The 19070-nt window shown below is 45.5% G+C and overlaps 1 protein-coding gene across 2 annotated transcripts in view; it reads right to left on the reverse strand.

The window, feature by feature from the left end:
• Positions 1-12328, reverse strand: part of RSPH3 (radial spoke head 3) — a 30064-nt gene extending 17736 nt beyond the window's left edge. The window contains exons 1-5 of one of the 2 annotated variants that reach the window (XM_075924550.2): positions 12038-12327; positions 10656-10743; positions 3806-3947; positions 2629-2774; positions 1537-1740 (exon numbers count right to left, since the gene is read on the reverse strand). In XM_075924550.2, coding sequence (XP_075780665.2) covers positions 1537-1740; positions 2629-2774; positions 3806-3947; positions 10656-10743; positions 12038-12171 — 714 coding nt within the window. In that variant the 5' untranslated portion in view covers positions 12172-12327. Of the gene's footprint in view, positions 1-1536; positions 1741-2628; positions 2775-3805; positions 3948-10655; positions 10744-12037 lie in introns of both variants that reach the window. The other variant, XM_089777312.1, reaches the window with a different exon arrangement.
• Between the last annotated feature and the right edge of the window lie 6742 nt (positions 12329-19070).

Genomic DNA, 19070 nt, shown 5'->3' on the forward strand with positions numbered 1-19070 from the left:
AGCACATTATTTACAGCCATTTTAACAAAATGGCTCCCTTTATCTTTTTTATATTTGATATATATGTAAAGCAGTGATTTTGCATTTGCTGACTTCATGCCCTTTTCTGGTGTTTCAACATACACCTGGCAGATGACATGAGAATCCCTATTGTTGATAAAGCAGCGTGTCTGCGTTTGGGGTGGGAAAAGGTAAAATGGGATTTATTGAACAAAGAATTTCTAAAGTTTTCAGCACTCTCATTTTCTGTTCTATTCAGTATAAAATAACAATATTAAAAATACAATAAAATTGCTGTATGTTAAACAAAAACAGTCATTGTATTCACTGTTGGTCAGCACTCTTTAAAAGAAGAACTGCAAGCAGAAAGTCCATCTGGATGTGCTGGGTAAGCACTGTCAGCCCACAGGGTACTGTGGAATTCTACCCGAGATGGTAAAGATATGAGATTGGCAGGTTAGGGGGTGCACTCAGGGAGAACAGAGAAGGGGGAAGGAAAAGCTGCTAGTTCTGCAATCATGACAATGGCCACCACTTTATTGCTGTCAAGAGGATCTCTGGCTCTTTTGGTTGCAGCTAGAGAGATCTAGGCATTTTTTGAAAGATTAGGTCTTAAAACTATTACGATGGTCTTTGGTGTAAGTTTCTAAATACTGTACTGCCCTTTGTTTCTAAAAATGATTATTGCCGAGAAGTTAAAAACACTGTGATGGCTGGGCACTTTAATATACCTCGCTTGGTTCATACAGACCATGAAAAGTTTGTGCGCACTCAGGATTTTATGTATTAAGAAGTTGGATGTTTTCTTTTTCATGTTTCTGTGAAGTAGTTTCATTACAGATGGAATATCAGTACTTTACAGAAACAACAACATTCTATGGATATATGGACACTATTAAAACATGCAGTAGTCAAGGCATTAAATTCAGCTATTTGTATAATTGTCTACCCTGATGTTGCCCCTTTATGTTAGTCAAACTTATTTTAGGTTTTGTCTTTGCCCTCCATTGCTTTTAAGCCAAATGAATACAACCTTGCAGAGAATAAACGATCAAAACACTAAGAGCATGTCTACACTACAGTGTTATTTGAAAATAACTCTCATTATTTTGAAATAACAAGGCGAGCATCCACACAGCAACCCCATTATTTCAAAATTATTTCAAAATAATGGGCTTCTAATTTTGGAATAATAAACCCTCATTTCATGAGGAATAATCTTATTTTGAAATTGCTATTTTGAAATAGCAATAGTGTGGGCACTCCACTGCTCCTATTTTGAAATAGCTCTTCCCCAAGGCCATTCCAAGTATTTACACCTCATTGCTTCCTAGGGCTCCAAACTGAGGGAGCACATCCACATTAGCGGAGTGTGCCTTGGACTAATTTTGAGGCCTCCCTGTAGTGTGGGTGTGCTATTTTGAAATAGTTATTTCAGGAGTTATTATTCCAAAATAAATTATTTCAAAATAACCTTGTAGTGTAGACATACCCTGAGTATCTAGACATCCCTGGACTGCTCTAGCCTAGTGATACCTTTTCCTCTCTGTGTCGCCTCTCCTCCTCCTCAAGGCGTTGTACTTCAGCAAGCTCAGCATTGCGTAGTTCCTCATATGCATACTGATGTGCCCGCAGATTGGCCAGCTCTTCTTCTTCCATGACTTCTAGCAAAGCTTGTTCAATGGTTTTCCCAATCAATACTTCTAGCATTGGCTTTACTTCAATGTCAAAGTCAAATAGCTGAGGATGAAATTAAAAGCAAATTAAACACTGATGAATATATTTGGATCCCAAACAATGTAAAGTCTCACCAAGATGACAGAAATACTTACAACTACAACAGCTGATGGGCTCTCTAGTGTCTAACACAGGACTGGAAAGATAGTTTTGGGAAACTGTTATACTACCAACTGTGACAGGGTATGTGTGAAATTCTGAACTCAGAATGGAGTAAGAAGAGAAAGAAAGATATATGGGAGATGGGCAGAACATGATCAAATGGAGAACTTAGGTTATTTCAGATTTAATAAAAACATTCCTCCAGTTCTCACGAAGTGATGTGTATGATACAGATTAAATACCAATAAACATGAATACTGGTAGTTCTGTCATTCTCTCCTCTCCTCTAATGGCAGTTCCTGCCATCTTAGCAGCTCAACCTATCTCTCTGTCTGAGACCCTTTCAAGCTCTCCTCTCTTTAAGAAGGCATCCATAGCAACATTCAATAGGTCTATGTCTGACTGATGGGCCCAATCAATGCACCAGTCCAAAACACAGTCACTCTGAGGGCTTCCAGTAGCAACAGAAGATTAAACGGGACCCAAACCATGCTCACCTGCACATCCCTAGTCCCCTCTTGCTGAATTTCTTTATTTAGACATACAGAAAATTTATGAATATTTTCATTTTTACTGCCCCGAAGTAAAACAGCAGCATTTGGGGAGAGGCATATTCTACATATTATAGGGAATACATATTATAGGGAATTTTTAATTTCTCTTCAAAGAGTAGTTTCTCTACATTTTTTAAATGTTTCTCGATAGAGTTAAACTCTTCATTTTTTATCACAGATTTATTTCATACATAAGAAATCTTTCATGGTTGCAGACCCAAATTTCCATTTATACCTCTCCTTCTTCTATTTGTGTGGCCACATCTCTCCCTGTTTTGGCTGGGATGAAGAGTGGAGTAGGTGGTCTGTCCAAAAAAGCATCTGTTTGACACTCCACATCAACCTCTATTATGCGGTCACCAAGCTCTTCTAGATACAACTCTGTGAAGCAATATGATGAAAACTGTATTTAAAGTTCTGTTTTGCACAAAAAGCAATGTGGCAAACTAATTAACAGAGGCAAATTATCATATCAAACTAATGTACAGTAAAATGATTACCACAAAGATAAAGACTCAATGTAATATTTACACCCATTTCTCTTACACCAGATTTCTCTGTATAGGTGCTACTACTGTCATGTTGTTATTAATGTCTGATATATTTAATGAGATATGATTCATAATGTGATATTTCATTTGTCAGATTTCAGAAGCCTAACAACTTCAGATGATTTTGATTAAGTGTAGACCATCAGGTATTAGCTCATTTTATGTATTAAACTGTTAATTCTGAGAAAGCAATAGGAATGTGAAAGGCCACCTGGTAAGCATCACCCGGTTAGGTGATGCTGGTAACTGGTGGGGGCTGAAGCAGCTCCCCACCTGTTGTGGGCAGGGGGCTGTTCCAGTGGGGTCTTGGAGTTGGGAGCCAGCAGAGCCAGCCCCAACTTCAGTACAGAGCTGGTGAACTGGGAGCCAGCGGCAGCCCCAGCTCCACTGTGGGGCTGGGAGCGGGTGTCCCTCAGGCTGGGGACAGCCCAGATCCCATGTTAGTCGGTTAATCAGTTAACTGGTTAAATGTTAGGTTAACCAAATTTTACATCCCTATAAAGCAAGTTAAAAGAAAAGCGACAGAGAGCATATCTACTAAGAGCGATCTTTAAAATCATGTGTGTTTTAATTCTCCATGGTATGTCCACTAATGGTGAGGCTTACCTATTAACTGGTGACTCCTGCAGCTCCCTGTAGCAAGGGGGAGGCTATGTGGCTGAGGGAGGGGCTATGGAACACAGAGTGACACATGATGTCACTCTGTTGTCCCGCAGGAAAAGGTTTATATATATATATATATATATATATATATATATATATATAGAGAGAGAGAGAGAGAGAGAGAGAGAGAGAGAGAGAGAGAGAGAGAGAGAGAGAGAGAGAGAGATTAGATCAAGATTTTTTCTCCCAACATTCTACCTGTTTGCACATCAACATGCTTTCTGCCCTCTACAGGTTCCGGAGTTCTTGACTGAAACTGTTCTTTTGTTCGCTTTCTGGCAAGTGCTCTCCTGTGAGCCTCTCGCTGCCTTTGGATCTCAAGAGGGTCAGGCTGAGCAGTCTGGGTGTTGATACAGAAAGTTTCTTAGTTTTGTGAAGAAAAATTCCAGTATAAACAGTACATAAAATTATTACTAAATCATTTCTAAATATAAACGATCTTTTTTAATTTCTACAAATCAAATAATTTAGATCAACTCTCTAAGATATGGCCCGTGGAAAGACTTCCACAGCTTCCTAACTTTACATACTGTGAGTTGTCGAACTGCAATGCATAAAATTAAGTGTGTGCATAAAATGTTGGAGGACAGGGATATAAGAAGTATTGTGCTAGCTACACTAAATTGCTATTCATTCAGTAGCTTAAAGTGTAGTTTTATTTTGAAAAATAAGTTGTATAAAAATAGCATGAATTTACTAACAGACCTCTGAAAATTTTCAGTCATGCCTGCCTGCTTACTCTAATGCAGTGGTTCTTAAAGTGTGGTCCACAACTGTCTTGCAGGTCACTGTCTTGCAGGGCTGGCCACTCTCTGCAGTGAGAAGCCTGAGCTGGCACTCCAGTCCCTCCCCCTCCCTGTGAGGATGGAGCGCCAGTGCTGGCTTCCCACTGCAGAGGGTGGGAGGTGGGTGGGCAAGACTTGCAGGCTGGATCCAGCTTGTGGGGTAAGGAAGCATTTCATGTACTGCTGCTCTCCCTCCCCACAGTCTGGAGGCTTTCTCTGCTGCTCTCATTAGCTGGAATCACAGCCAATAGAAGCAGTGGGGAGGAGCGGTGCCTGCAAGCAGTGGGAGGCAGAGAGCCAGGTAAATGCTAGGGATGTTAGATATCATTGAATAATCATGTAACTGCACCAAATCTAAATTGGTTATATGATTATTCAATAGTCCTCATGGATGGAGCCAGCAGCCAGTGTGCTCCTGACCCCACTTCTGGGGAGCCCCCTGCTACCCTGCTGATACACAGGCAGCAGCATAGGGTGGCAGGCGGGAGCTGGTCTGCAAAGGGAGACAGCCTGAGCTCCCCACAGACAGAAGCTGTGTTGGCATCCCATGGAGCAGCCTCTATCTGTGGCAAGCCTGGGCGTGGGTAGTAGCCTCTATCCACAGGGGGTCCAAGCTCCCCGAGGACAGGGGCTGTTCTGCCATCCTCACCACAGGATTTGGTGCTCGTGGAGAACCGGCTTAAAAGCCGAGTGAGAGTGTGTGTAGTTGTTAGGATTAACCAATAAACCCAGACTATATAATTCAACTATATGCTAACATCCCTAATAATTGCCCCCCTCATGTCCAAACCCTGCACCCCATCACAGTCCCACACCCCATTCTGGACAACATCCCACACCACCACTCTGCTTCTACACTCTCCCTTCCTCCCAGATCCGCCATCCTCAGCCTCCTCCTGCACCCTACCTCCTGGCCAGACCCCTTATCCCCACCTGCACCCATTTTGTCATGGTAGGTGGTTGGTTGGTGGTCCGCATAAAGGTCTATGTTGAGCAATGTGGGCTACAGGCCAAAAAGTTTGAGAACCACTGCTTTTCTGTCTAAAGCAAGTCTTTACTCCAGTTAGGAAAGCACAGCCAGGATAGCTGTGAGAGTGAAAAGGATTCTGTCCCAGGTTGTATATTGTCAACAGAATTATTTTCTGACTTCTGATTACAGAATCTTTATTCAAAATGCAGGACAATGTAGCACTTTAAAGACTAACAAGATGGTTTATTAGATGATGAGCTTTCGTGGGCCAGACCCACTTCCTCAGATCAAATAGTGGAAGAAAGTAGTCACAACCATATATACCAAAGGATACAATTAAAAAAATGAACACATATGAAAAGGACAAATCACATTGCAGAACAGGAGGGGGATGCGGGGGGGGGGGGGAGGAAGGAAGGTAAGTCTGTGAATTGATGATATTAGAGGTGGGGAGAGTGGGATGTTTGTGAGTTAATGGTATTAGAGGTGATAATTGGGGAAACTATCTTGGTAATGGGTGAGATAGTTCAAATGTTTGTTCAGTCCTTTTTGGAAAGTGTCGAATTTTAACATGAATGACAGTTCAGAGGATTCCCTTTCAAGTGCAGATGTAAAAGGTCTTTGTAGCAGAATGCAGGTGGTTAAGTCATTGAGAGAGTGTCCTTTCTGGTTAAAATGGCAAGAAACTGTTTTTTCTTTGTGAACTTGTCTGATATCTGTTTTGTGGGCATTAATCTTTATTGTTGGTGAAGGTGAGTCAGAAGTGACCAATGATTTTTAGATTCAGTATAGCATTTGCAGAATTATTACTTAGGAAACCATTGTTAATCCTTATAAACAGAGCAAATGAATGAAAGGAGATGATAATCATTTAAACCATTTTCACAAAGTCCCTTTTCAGAGTAACCACTGTCCTTTACATCCAAAAGTTCATCTACTTTAAAAAAGATCTTTTGGACAACATTCTCTGGAAACTAAATACCTTTAAAATACTAATAAGAAATAGCAAAAGGCACTGAATGCCTCAGCTTCAAATGAGCATTTTATATGAACACTAATCCCTTAGGCAAGCAACAGTTCTCTATAAAGAGTTATAATGTACCCAACTAAATGAAATGGAACTAGATTGCAGGCACTTAAAATTAAAAATGCCGTAGAGCAGTTTTTAAACTAAGGTCTGGGGGAAAGCCTACAGAGGCAGAAGAGCTATGGTTCAGACAGAGACATCCATTAGGGAAGGATCTATTAATGAATATTCTGTAAGTCCTAGTAAGGAGGAGAGGATGGAAGAAGAGAAAATACAGGTAGAATTTGATGGGACAGTCAAATGAAAAAAGAGTCTCATTCAATTATATCATATAATGGCAAACAGTTGAAAAGTGACTGTTTTTAAGTGCTTATATACAAATGCTAGAAATGTAAGTAATAAGATTGGTGAACTATAGTGTCTTTTGGGATATTGATTTAACAGGCAGAAAAGGACTTGGTGAAATGAGGATAATCAATGGGACAAAATATCAGGGTACAAATCACATCAGAAGGACAGAGCACATCCTCCTGGTGAAGGAGTGGCATTTACGTGAAAGAAAATTTAGCCTCAAATGCAGTAAAAAAAATCTTTAAATGAACCAATCTGTACCACAGAATCTCTCTATATAGTAATTCTATGCTCAAATAATAATAATGGAGCAGTTGGGATACATTACTGACCACCTTATTACCAGGATGATGACAGTAACTGTGAAATGCTCAGGAAGAGGCTGAGGGGCCTTAGAGGGGTTATAAAAATAAAGAATCCTCAAAAATAATGGGGAATCCCCATGTTGACTGAGTACGTCACCTCAGGACAGGATACTGAAGCAAAGTTTCTTGACACCTTAAATGACTGTTATTTGGGGGCAGCTAGTGCTGGAACCCACAAGAGAAGAGTCAATTCTTGATTTCATCCTAAATGGAGCACAGGATCTGGTCCAAGAGGTGAATATAGCTGGAACTCTTGGTAATAGTTAGTAACCATAATATAATTACATTTAACATCCCTGTGGCATGGAAAACATGATAGCAGCCCAACATGATAGCATTTAATTTAAAAAAGGAGACTACATTAAAATGAGAAAGTTACTTAAACAGAAATTAAAAGATACAATGCCAAAAGTAAAATCCCTGCAAGCTGCATGGCAACTTTTTAAAGATACCATAATAGAGGCTCAACTTAAATGTATACCCAAAATTTAAAAAAAAATCATTTAGTAAGAGAACCAAAAAACCGCTACTGTGGCTAAAAAACAAAGAAAGAGAAGCAGTGACAGACAAAAAGCCATTGTTTAAAAAGTGGAAGTTAAATCTTAGTGAGGAAAATAGAAAGGAGAGTAAGCTCTGGCAAGTGAAGTAGAAGAATATATATAAGATGGCCAAAGAAGAATCTGAAGAATAACTAGCCAAAGACTCAAACCCAAAGAAAAAACAAAACAAAAAAAGTGCTTCAGAAGCAGGAAGCCTGCTAAACCAGTGGTTCACAACCTTTTTTATACCACAGACTGACAAACCCATTCACAAACTGTTGGTAGACCAGAAACATTTTATTTGCATATTCATTATGCAACTAACAAATATGCAAATAAAATGTTACCTGTCCCACAAAAGCCCCAGCCCCTAGGGCCGCTGTGAACAGCCAGCTACAGCTCTGGCAGTCGCCATGTAGTGGTAGGCTTCTGCAGTGGAACCTGGATGTTTGCAGTGGTTCTGGAGCCTAAGGCTGGGGTACAACCCATCCTCCTGAGCCCCCCAGTGCCAGTCCTAATCCCCAGAGCCCCTCACCCCTCCACTACCTTCCCCAGTGCCAGTCACTGACCTCAGAATCCCTTGGATACACCCCCCCAGTGCCAGCTTCCCACCCTCAGCCCAGTGCAATCCCAAATGCTTCAGTGCCAGGTCTCCATCCCTTAGAGTCCCCCACAAGACCCCACAGTGCTAGCTTTCTGTTTCAAGAGCCCTACTGTACCCAACCCTCCCCCAAACCAGTACCCAATATTAGCTCCATCCCCAGAGCCTCCCAATGCCAGCCCTGCCCCCATAGCCCTCCCACTACTACCCTCACCCCCAGAACCTCCACAGTAATTGCTCCCCACCCTGGATGCCCCAGTGCCAGCCCCCTGCCTCTTAGAGCCCCCACCCCTTAGAGCTCCCCAGTACTAGTCCTGCTCCCACAGCGCCCCAGTATTAGCTTCTCCCGCAGGACACCCCGTGCCAGCCCCTGTAGCCAGACATGAACGCCATCTTGGTTTCTGCCCCCCCCCCCTCCCAGAGAGCAAGAGAAAGGCAGTCAGCCTTTGATGCCCTGGGAATGCAGGTGTGCTGCCTGTCCCTGACTCTACCATAAACAGAAACCAGACAGTAAATGGGCTAGCTGACGACCCGGGGCCTCCCGTCGCCCTGATGGCTAGTACCAGTAATTGACACGCCTGCACTGTCCCAGGAGAGGAATCTTCGCCCATCACATACCAGAGGTGCCCATTTTCTGCATTTTCCCAGGTGTGAATTATGCTTTGCATCCTTTGTGGGAAACTTGGCATTCAAAGCCATTTTTCCTAATTGGCCACTTGAGACCAGGAAGAAGCCTACGTGACCCAAGAGGTATAAAGAGGGGTTTAGTAGCCCACCCCATTTGAGCTCCAATCATCTACACCCGCTGGCAGGTATTGATTGTCTCCCGAGGTCTGTGGGACGCCCAACCTCACCCTACTTCTTCCCGAGGGATTGAGAGAAAGACGCTGGCCACGCCAAGTCTGGAACGCAGGGGTGAGAATTATACCTGCTAGGTGTCTATTTTGCATGCATTTAATAAGAGCTCAGAGAACCAAAAGGGTTTCATGGTACCTGTAAGTGACTTATTAGTGTAATTTCTGTCCTGTCCTTTGTAGTGGCTGTGTTATCTGTAACACAGCAGTAGCATTTAACAACTAAGTTTACCCTGTAACAATAAAATAGTAACTGTTTAAGCTTTAACCTGACTCCTTCAGTTGCTATAACAGAACCAAGCACAATTTTAAAAGAACTTCAGCCGGTCATAAGGGACAGATATAGGGAGAGCTTGGGTGTTTTGGATTGTGTCGCTTCCAGGGGACAGATCCATTGGGGCATCTCTCAGCCTCCCCAGGCTGCCCGCTGCGAAGGGATTTCTGTATCCTAGCAGCTAAAATCTGAGGTGTTATAAGCTCTCCCTGTAAACTTATTGAGGCGCCCGTCAACCTCCTCCCGGTCTCAGCAGTTGAAGTCTCGGGTGTATAGCACACACACACACCACTCACTGCCCTGACTGTCGGTTGGCAGAATTGGGGCGCCTGTCAACCTCCTCCAGGTTGCCCGCTGCAAGGGACTCCGGTCTCAGCAGTTGAAATCTCAGGTGTATAACACACACACACACACACACACACACCACTCACTGCCCTGACCGTTGGTTGGCAGAATTGGGGTGCCTGTCAACCTCCTCCAGGTTGCCCGCTGCAAGGGACCCCGGTCTCAGCAGTTGAAGTCTCGGGTGTATAACACACACGCACACCCTACCCTGACCGTCGGCTGACAGCCCCCCACCTCTTAAGAGTCCCAGAGCCCCCCAGCACTAGCCCTGCCCCCAGAATGCCCAGTGCCTCCCCTGTCTCCCTTCCATAACCTTGCGCTGCCTCCTAGCTGCCAGCTGAGCGCTGCTGCCGGGGTCGTGGCTGCTCTAAGGCTGCCTTGCTTGGCCCCACACAGCCCTTCCGCCGCACAGCAAATCTCTTTTCCGCATCCAGTAGGAGACCCCGCCCCTGCTCAGTGCTCGTTGGCTGAGAGGCGGGCAGGACATGCTTGTCCCAACAGCCATGGCAGGAGGGGAAGCGTTGGGTGGTGTACCCCAGCCTCAGCCTCTCAGAGCCGCCATGGCCTGGCACTGGTCCGCTGACTGGTGATTGGGAACCTCTCTGCTAAACAACCAATGGTGCCACTGAACAATTGATAATAGGAGCACAATGTTAAAGGAGCCCTCAAAGATGATAAGGACATTGCAGAGAAACTAAATGAATTCTTTGCTGAGGACTAAAATCTTTCCAACATTGTTAAAAAAAAAAATCTAAACCATGGAAGTTCATATGGAAGTACATGACAGCATTCCTAGAAACTAAAACTGTGAAAAACCCCACATATTAAACCAAATGAAGAACCCATGATTGTGCTTTATGTAAAATTAAAGTACAAATGGGTAAAATAATATTCTATAATAGTTATACTGACTCTTAGTTTTTAACACAGAACCTACCCAGGGCAATACATGAAGGGCATACGTGTTGCCACGCACCACTCTCCTATCGTACATGAGGTTCGCATAGCGAACAGGCTCTTCCTCTCTGTAACACATCACAGCATCAAGAAACAAAATCAACAGAGATGGTTATGATAGCATCACATTTAGGGATGTAATAGTATAGTCAATAAACCGATTAGCAAAAGCTTATCAGTTAATGCTATAGACTACATGCATGTCCCATCCTTCCTTGCCAGTAATTTTTTTAGCAGGCTGGCCACCAGCCTGGCTGAGTCCAAGCTTGCACCAGGTCCAGGACCTCCCCCTGCTGTGGCTCTGCATTTAAAGTGTATTAGCAGCCTGGCTCAGTGAATAATTTAAGCAATATACCCAGATATACATTCGTTCCTTAAACTGTGTATTACGTAAATGTTTAATAGTAGCCTAAATATAATTTTTATCTCTGATGAGTGAGACCCAGGGGGGGAGGGAGATGCTGGGGGGAGCAGGGGGAGGGAGGGGGGGAGCAGGGGGAGGGGCAGGAGGGATGCTGGGGGGAGCGGGGGGGGAGGGGGGGAGCAGGGAGGGATGCTGGGGGGAGAGGGGGAGGGGCAGGAGGGAGGGGGGGGATGCTGGGGGGCAGGGGGAGGGGCAGGGGGATGGGGCAGGGGGAGGGATGCTGGGGGGAGCAGGGGGAGGGGCAGGAGGGAGGGGGGGATGCTGGGGGGAGCAGGGGGAGGGGCTGGGGGGAGGGGGGATGCTGGGGGGGGGAGGGGCAGGGGGAGGGGCGGGGGGAGGGATGCTGGGGGGAGCTGGGGGGGAGCAGGGGGAGGGGCAGGGGCGGGGGGAGGGGGATGCTGGGGGGAGGGGCGGGAGGGGGGGGGGAGGGGGGAGGGGCGGGAGGGATGGGGGGAGCTGGGGGGGAGCAGGGGGGGGCGGGAGGGGCTGGGGGGAGGGGGGATGCTGGGGGGAGCAGGGGGAGGGGCGGGAGGGATGCTGGGGGGAGCAGGGGGAGGGGCGGGAGGGATACTGGATGCTGGGGGGAGCAGGGGGAGGGGCGGGAGGGATGCTGGGGGGAGCAGGGGGAGGGGCAGGAGGGATGCTGGAGGGAGCAGGGGGAGGGGCGGAGGGCGGTGGGGGGCCGCTGCGGGGGGCGGGGGGGCGGGGGGAGGGGGATGCTGGGGGGAGCAGGGGGAGGGGCAGGGAGGGGGGAGCTGGGGGGAGCAGGGGGAGGGGCGGGGGGGCTGGGGAGGGGCGGAGGGCTGGGGGGAGCGGGGGAGGGGCGGGGGGATGCTGGGGGGAGCAGGGGGAGGGGCGGGGGCCGCTGCGGGGGGCGGGAGGGCGCCGGGAGGGCAGAGCTGGGCGGCGCAGCGGGGGCTCGGGCCGGGCGGACTCACTGCTCGCTGGGCCCCGGGGCGCCCCTGTATTTCCGGCGGGCGGGCAGGGCCCGGGGGCGGCTGCAGTAGCTGTAGGTGCCGCCGGCCGCCGCCGCCTCGGGGGTGCGCGCGGGGAGCATGGAGGCCATGGCCATGGCCGTGGCGGGGCGCGGGGCTCAGCCCGGCCTCAGGGCCCCGCGAACAAGCCTCGGTCTGTCGTTGCCTAGCGACGCCGCGTTCGCTCCTTGACAACCGTCTCCGCCGTACACTGCGGTCAGGCCGGCAACAGGGCACTTCCGGGTCTGGATACGCCAAGCGCATGCGCACTCCTTCTCCGTCAGGCTCCAGGGTCACTTGCTGCTTCTGACCCTTCCCCAGCCCCCGGGCTGAGCGGCCCGTGCTCGAAGGGCGCGTGGCTCCTGCAGCGTCCTTGTAACTGCATTTAGTACAGAATGGCTTAGCTGCTGTGTGTGAGCGCGAGAGAGAGGCAGTGTGCCCCCCCCTCCCCCGCTCTACACAAACTATGGGTCAGGCCCTTTAAAAATAACCAAAGAGGCTCAAATATGAACAAAGAAGGAATTGTTGGTGCTTCTCATTTGTCTGCGGCTTTTTTCAAACTTAAGGGTTTCGAGCTTTTCGCAGGAGGGCTAGAAATGTACAGTTAAAAAATACAGTCTCATAGACACCTGAATCCAGGAGTTGCTGCCGTTAAGAAAAAATATCAGTTGTGACTGCCCATAGAATTGTGAGAATTAGTAACATGGTCGCTGTGATCTTTTTGTGCCAGATGCTTTGGAGGGTGCCTGATTTCCCAGGATTTAACCCTCTTTTTGCACCTCAGGGTGATAAATCTGTCTGTTCTTCATCACACTTACATAGAAACCCAGTTAGTTTAAGGAAGAAGCATTTTTGGGTTGCCACAAAAACATGTTTTCTTGGAGCTAGTAGAATCACTAGGGATGTAAGCAAGTAGTTGAGTACTGGACTACTAGCTTCTCGCAGCAAGGGTGGGAGGAACAGGAGCCGGTACTGTGGGGAACCAGCTTAAAAGCCCGTTCCCCACAACACTGTCTCCATGGTGCTGCCCCCTCCCCTGCTACTGCCTCTATTAGAGGCAGCAGTGGGGTGGGAGGTAGCAAAGGCTGCTACGAAGCTGCCTCTACCAGCTGTGGGCCCAGACTTGCTGCGGGCAGAGGCTGCTCTGGCAGCAGCCTCTGTCCGTGGCAACCCTGGTTGGCCATGGGCAGAGGCTTCTGCTGGAGCAGCCCCTGTTCATGGTGGCCTGGGCTGGCTGTAATGCTGAATTTCTTCTGAGAACTGAATTATGGTTCACATAAGAAGAACCCTTGAGCAGTTTGTTCATATTGCTAGATGCCCACTGTCCTAAATATGCATATCTGATATACTGGTAGATTGTCTAATATACAATAGAATCACATTAATCCATATAATTTGCACACAAAAATGCAGTCTTCTTCCCTCTTCTTATCACATATTTAAGGGCTCTTATTTTTATAGCTTCACTGAATTTACTAAATATATAGTATATTGTGAAGTATAATAATAAATTAATCTGAACAATTGTCAAAATATCAAAATATGTGTTGTGATGCATTATCTTTAATTTTTAAATGTGTGTTTGCTTATGCTTGGAATTCAGTAAATTATGATGGATTTGAAAATTAACAAAGTTGTATGATAAAATCTCCATCTCCATTTTAGAGCAGGCTAGATCTATCAGGAATGGTCTAGAAGGTACTGAGTCCTGCCGTGAGGGTAGGGGACTGGACTTGATGACCTCTCGAGGTCCCTTCAAGGTCTAGTGTTCTATGATTCTATAAAATAGATCTCCCTGTCACATTCTTTTCTTCCACTCCTTATTTCTGTAGGTCAAACCCACTCATGTAAGGTATGTTTACACTGCAATTACAAACCTGGGGGAGCCCTGTGCCCGCTGACTCAGGCTTGAAGGCCTCAGGCTAAGGAACTATTTAATTGTAGTCAAGGTGTTACAAGGAGGGAGAAAAAATACTCTCCTTAACCTCTGATGATAGAACAAGAATTGCAGTAAGGAAGATTTAGGTTGGACATTAGGAAAAAAGGATCCTAACAGTCAGGGGGTATGTCTACACTACCCCACTAGTTCGAACTAGCGGGGTAATGTATGCATACCGCACTTGCTAATGAAGCCCGGGATTTGAATTTCCCGGGCTTCATTAGCATAAAGCCGGCTCCGCCATTTTTAAAAGCCGGCTTGTTCGAACCCCGTGCCGCGCGGCTACACGCGGCCCGGGCTAGATAGTTCGAACTACGTAGCCATTCCGATCTATCTGTACGCCTCGTTCCACGAGGCGTACAGATAGTTCGGAATAACTACGTAGTTCGAACTATCTAGCCCATGCCGCATGTAGCCGCGCGGCACGGGGTTCGAACAAGCCGGCTTTTAAAAATGGCAGAGCCGGCTTTATGCTAATGAAGCCCGGGAAATTTAAATCCCGGGCTTCATTAGCAAGTGTGGTATGCATACATTACCCCGCTAGTTCGAACTAGCGGGGTAGTGTAGACATACCCAGGGTGATTAAGCACTGGAATAAATTGCATAGTGAGGTTGTGGAATCTCCATCATTGGAGATATTTAAAAGGAGGTTAGACAAACACCTGTCAGGGGTGGTCTCTCAGAGATGGTGCATGGTCCCGCCATGAGTGCTGGGAACTGGACTTGATGACTCCTCAAGACCCCTTCCAGTTCTAGTATTCCATGATTCTGTGTTGGGGCTCAGGCTGCAGTCCAAGCTTTGGGAGCCTCAGCCCACCTTGCAAGGCTCTTGTAGTCTGGGTCAACTGATTCCAGCTTGCCAAGGGAAAAAAAAACAAAAACAATGTAGACTTACAGGTTCACAGATCTTAGTCTCCAGGTTCCTAGACTTCAGCCCAAGCTTGAACATCTACAATGCAGTTTTAAAGCCTGGCAGCCCAAGCCTTGTGAGCCTGACCTAGGCCAGTTGTGACAATATCACAGGTGTTTTATTGAAATGCAGACATACCCTTAGACTCTTATCCAATGAACATCAAGCTTGGTTTCAACTTAACTATTCATGACATTAAAGTTAAGCACACAAGTGTTTAAAAGGACTGGTAATTGACAGCCTTGTGGTACACACACGCACAGACTTGTTTTTGGTCTCCTTATTAACTGATAGTTTTCTGTTCATTCATTGACAATTTTTTCTATTACTTTTATCAAATAAAAGAGTTTTTAATTATAAAAAATGAGTTTTTCTTTTATCTTGCACTATTATGAAGTAACTTTTTTGTTATATCAGCACTTGAACAATGCTAAGAAGGAAAAGCCCAGCATTTGGGTATGTCTAGACTACATGCCTCCGCTGACAGAGGCATGTAAATTAGACTACCCGACATAGTCAATGAAGCAGGGATTTAAATATCCTCGGTTTCATTAAAATAAAAATGGCCACCGCGCTATGACGGCTCAGCTGATCATCGGCACAGCGCGACACTCAAGACACGGATCGGTTGACAGGGAACACCTTTGTCAACCGCTCCCTTATGCTTCATGAAACGAGGTTTACAGGAGCGGTCAACAAAGGCATTCCCTGTCGACCGACCCGCGTCTCGACTGCCGTGCTGTGCTGACGATCAGCTGAGCCAGCATAGCGCAGCAGCCATTTTTATTTTAATGAAGCGGGGGATATTTAAATCCCTGCTTCATTGACTATGTCGAGTAGTCTAATTTACATGCCTCTGTTGGCAGAGGCATGTAGTCTAGACATATCCATTGGCTGTGTCTAGACTGGCCAGTTTTTCCGGAAAATCAACCGCTTTTCTGGAAAAACTTGCCAGCTGTCTACACTGGCCGCTTGAATTTCCGCAAAAGCACTGACTTCCTACTGTAAGAAATCAGTGCTTCTTGCGGGAATACTATGCTGCTCCCGTTCAGGCAAAAGTCCCTTTTGTGCAAAGCTTTTGTGCAAAAGGGCCAGTGTAGACAACTCAGATTTGTTTTCCGCAAAAAGCCCTGATCGCGAAAATAGCAATCGGGGCTTTTTTGCGGAAAAGCACGTCTAGATGGGCACAGACGCTTTTCTGTAAAAAGTGCTTTTGCGGAAAAGCATCAGTGCCAATCTAGACTCTCTGTTCCGAAAATACTTTCAACGGAAAATTTTTCAGTTAAAAGCATTTCTGGAAAATCATGCCAATCTAGACACAGTCGTTATGTCTGTTTTTCATGTATTTTCTATATTGATATAATAATCACAAGGATTATTAAACAACTCCCATATGTATATGCATTTTAGAAATTAATAGCTCCCATCTATGTATATAATCTTTTTTTACAATTTTTTTTATAATTGTAAGAACATAATATTGATTTTATTTTCTTCTAGGAGTGAGAGTTTCAAATACTTTTTCAATTACACACTTTAGAATTAGTACATTATTTCTTATTTTATATCAGTTACAGAAGAAACACATACGTTATCAAAATAAATGGAAAATTCATACAAGTAAAATATTCAAAAGGTATTGAAAATTTGCCTGTGTTGAAATAAAATAATGATTATTAAAATCCAGCAAGAAAATAGAAGAGCAGGATCTTTTCATAGATAATTCTCCTTGCTAGAATGAGTTAGCTTATTTGAACTTCAGGAAAGTTCAGGCTCAGATTCTAATTCATTGCGTGGCTCCATCTCTATTACCAAATTTATGAAACCACTTCCAAATCAAATTAACAAACAACAAAATATAACATAGAAGCTAATGTTAAATTATTTATTTTTAAATCTACTTTCCACTTTTATGGATACTTAATCTGATTTATGAAGAAATTCATAAAGTTGCACATATAAGTGTCAGCCGACGGTCAGGGCAGTGAGTCCCTTATGACCGGCTGAAGTTCTTTTAAAATTGTGCTTGGTTCTGTTACAGCAACTGAAGGAGTCAGGTTAAAGCTTAAACAGTTACTATTTTATTGTTACAGGGTAAACTTAGTTGTTAAATGCTACTACTGTGTTACAGATAACACAGTCACTACAAAGGACAGGACAGAAATTACACTAATAAGTCACTTACAGGTACCATGAAACCCTTTTGGTTCTCTGAGCTCTTATTAAATGCATGCAAAATTATACCTAGCAGGTATAATTCTCACCCCTGCATTCCAGATTTGGCGTGGCCAGCGTCTTTCTCTCAATCCCTCGGGAAGAAGTAGGGCGAGGTTGGGCATCCCACAGACCTCGGGAGACAATCAATATATATATCGATATATATGGTATAGATGGTATAGATGGTATAGATGATTGGAGCTCAAATGGGGTGGGCTACTATACCCCTCTTTATACCCCTTGGGTCATGTAGGCTTCTTCCTGGTCTCAAGTGGCCAATTAGGAAAAATGCCTTTGAATGCCAAGTTTCCCACGCAGGGTGCAAAGCATAATTTACACCTGGGAAAATGCAGACAATGGGCACCTCTGGTATGCGATGGGTGAAGATTCCTCTCCTGGGACAGTGCAGGCATGTCAATTACTGGTACTAGCCATCAGGACGGCGGGAGGCCCCGGGTCGTCAGCTAGCCCATTTACTGTCTGGTTTCTGTTTATGGTAGAGTCAGGGACAGGCAGCACACCTGTGTTCCCAGGGCATCAAAGGCTGACTGCCTTTCTCTTGCTCTCTGGGGGGCGTGGGGGCGGAAACCAAGATGGGGTTCATGTCTGGCTACAATAAGTATTAACACAAACTCCTGAAATCAATCCACTAGATCAGTGGTTCTCAAAGTGTGGTCTGCAGACCACTAATGGCCCACGACTGTCTTGCAGGTAGGTCACAGTCTTGGGGCTGGCCCCTGCCTGAAGCGGGAAGGCTGAGTTGGTGCTCCAGTCCCTCCACTTCACTGTGAGAATGGAGCACCAGCGCCGGCTTCCTACTGCAGGGGGTGGGAAGTGGGTGGGCAAGACTTGCAGGCTGGATCCAGCTTGCGGGGTAAGGAAGCGATTTATGTGCTGCTGCTCTCCCTCCCCACAGCCTGGAGGCTTTCTCAGCAGGAGGCACAGATCCAGGTAAGTGCTAGGAATATTAGATAAAGTTTAATTGAATAATCATGTAACTGCACCAAATTTTATTGGTTACACGATTATTCAGTAGTTCCCAGGGGTGGGGCCAGCAGACAGTATTCTCCCACCCCTAATAATTGCCCCCCTCATGCCCAGACCCTGCACCCCAATCACTCTCCCACCCCTCCGCCAACACCCCACAATCCCACTGTGCTCCTACACTCTCCCTCCCTCACAGACCCCACCATCCCCAGTCTGCTCCTGCACCATATGTCCTGCACCCATTTTATTCATCATAGGTGGTAGGTTGGTGGTCCACAAAAAGGTCTGTGTTGAGCAAGATGGGCCACAGGCCAAAAAGTTTGAGAATCACTGCACTAGATCCAGCTACTTTTCCAAATGATGGATGAATGAAGAAACATATGATACCATTCAATGAGAGTAACTGATAATTTTTATGTTTGATATATTTATTTATTAGTCATGTTGAAATATTAAATAGAAGCTGTAGGTCTAGTTATGCTTTTGGTTCAAACTCTTGGGCCAGTTGTCTACTTGGATTATTTTTAGAAATAATCTTTTTAGTGGACATTCTTATATTTCCAATATTGTATTTTGTTTGTTTTTTTTTAGAAAACTTCTATGAAGCAGAATAAATACTGTATTATAAGCATCAGTATCAGCAGCATGTTCTCAGACAAGTCTCATGATTATCAGAACTGATGTAAGAGGATATTTTCACCACAAGCTCCACTCAAGCACATCTGAAGAAGTGGGTTTTGCCTATGAAAGCTCATGATACTATATATTTTTGTTAGTCTCTAAGGCTACATTTATACTGCAATACTATTTTGGGATACCAGAGTATCCCGAAATAGCTATCCCACAGCTTCACAGCAAGCCTCGTTATTTTGGACTTGCTATTCCGATATCCTTGTAAACCTCATTCTACGAGAAGTAAATGGGTGTTTCGGAATAGCGCTTTA

The sequence above is a fragment of the Pelodiscus sinensis genome, chromosome 3 (genome assembly GCF_052426305.1).
Source record: "Pelodiscus sinensis isolate ZL-2025 chromosome 3, ASM5242630v1, whole genome shotgun sequence".
NCBI lineage: Eukaryota > Metazoa > Chordata > Testudines > Trionychidae > Pelodiscus > Pelodiscus sinensis.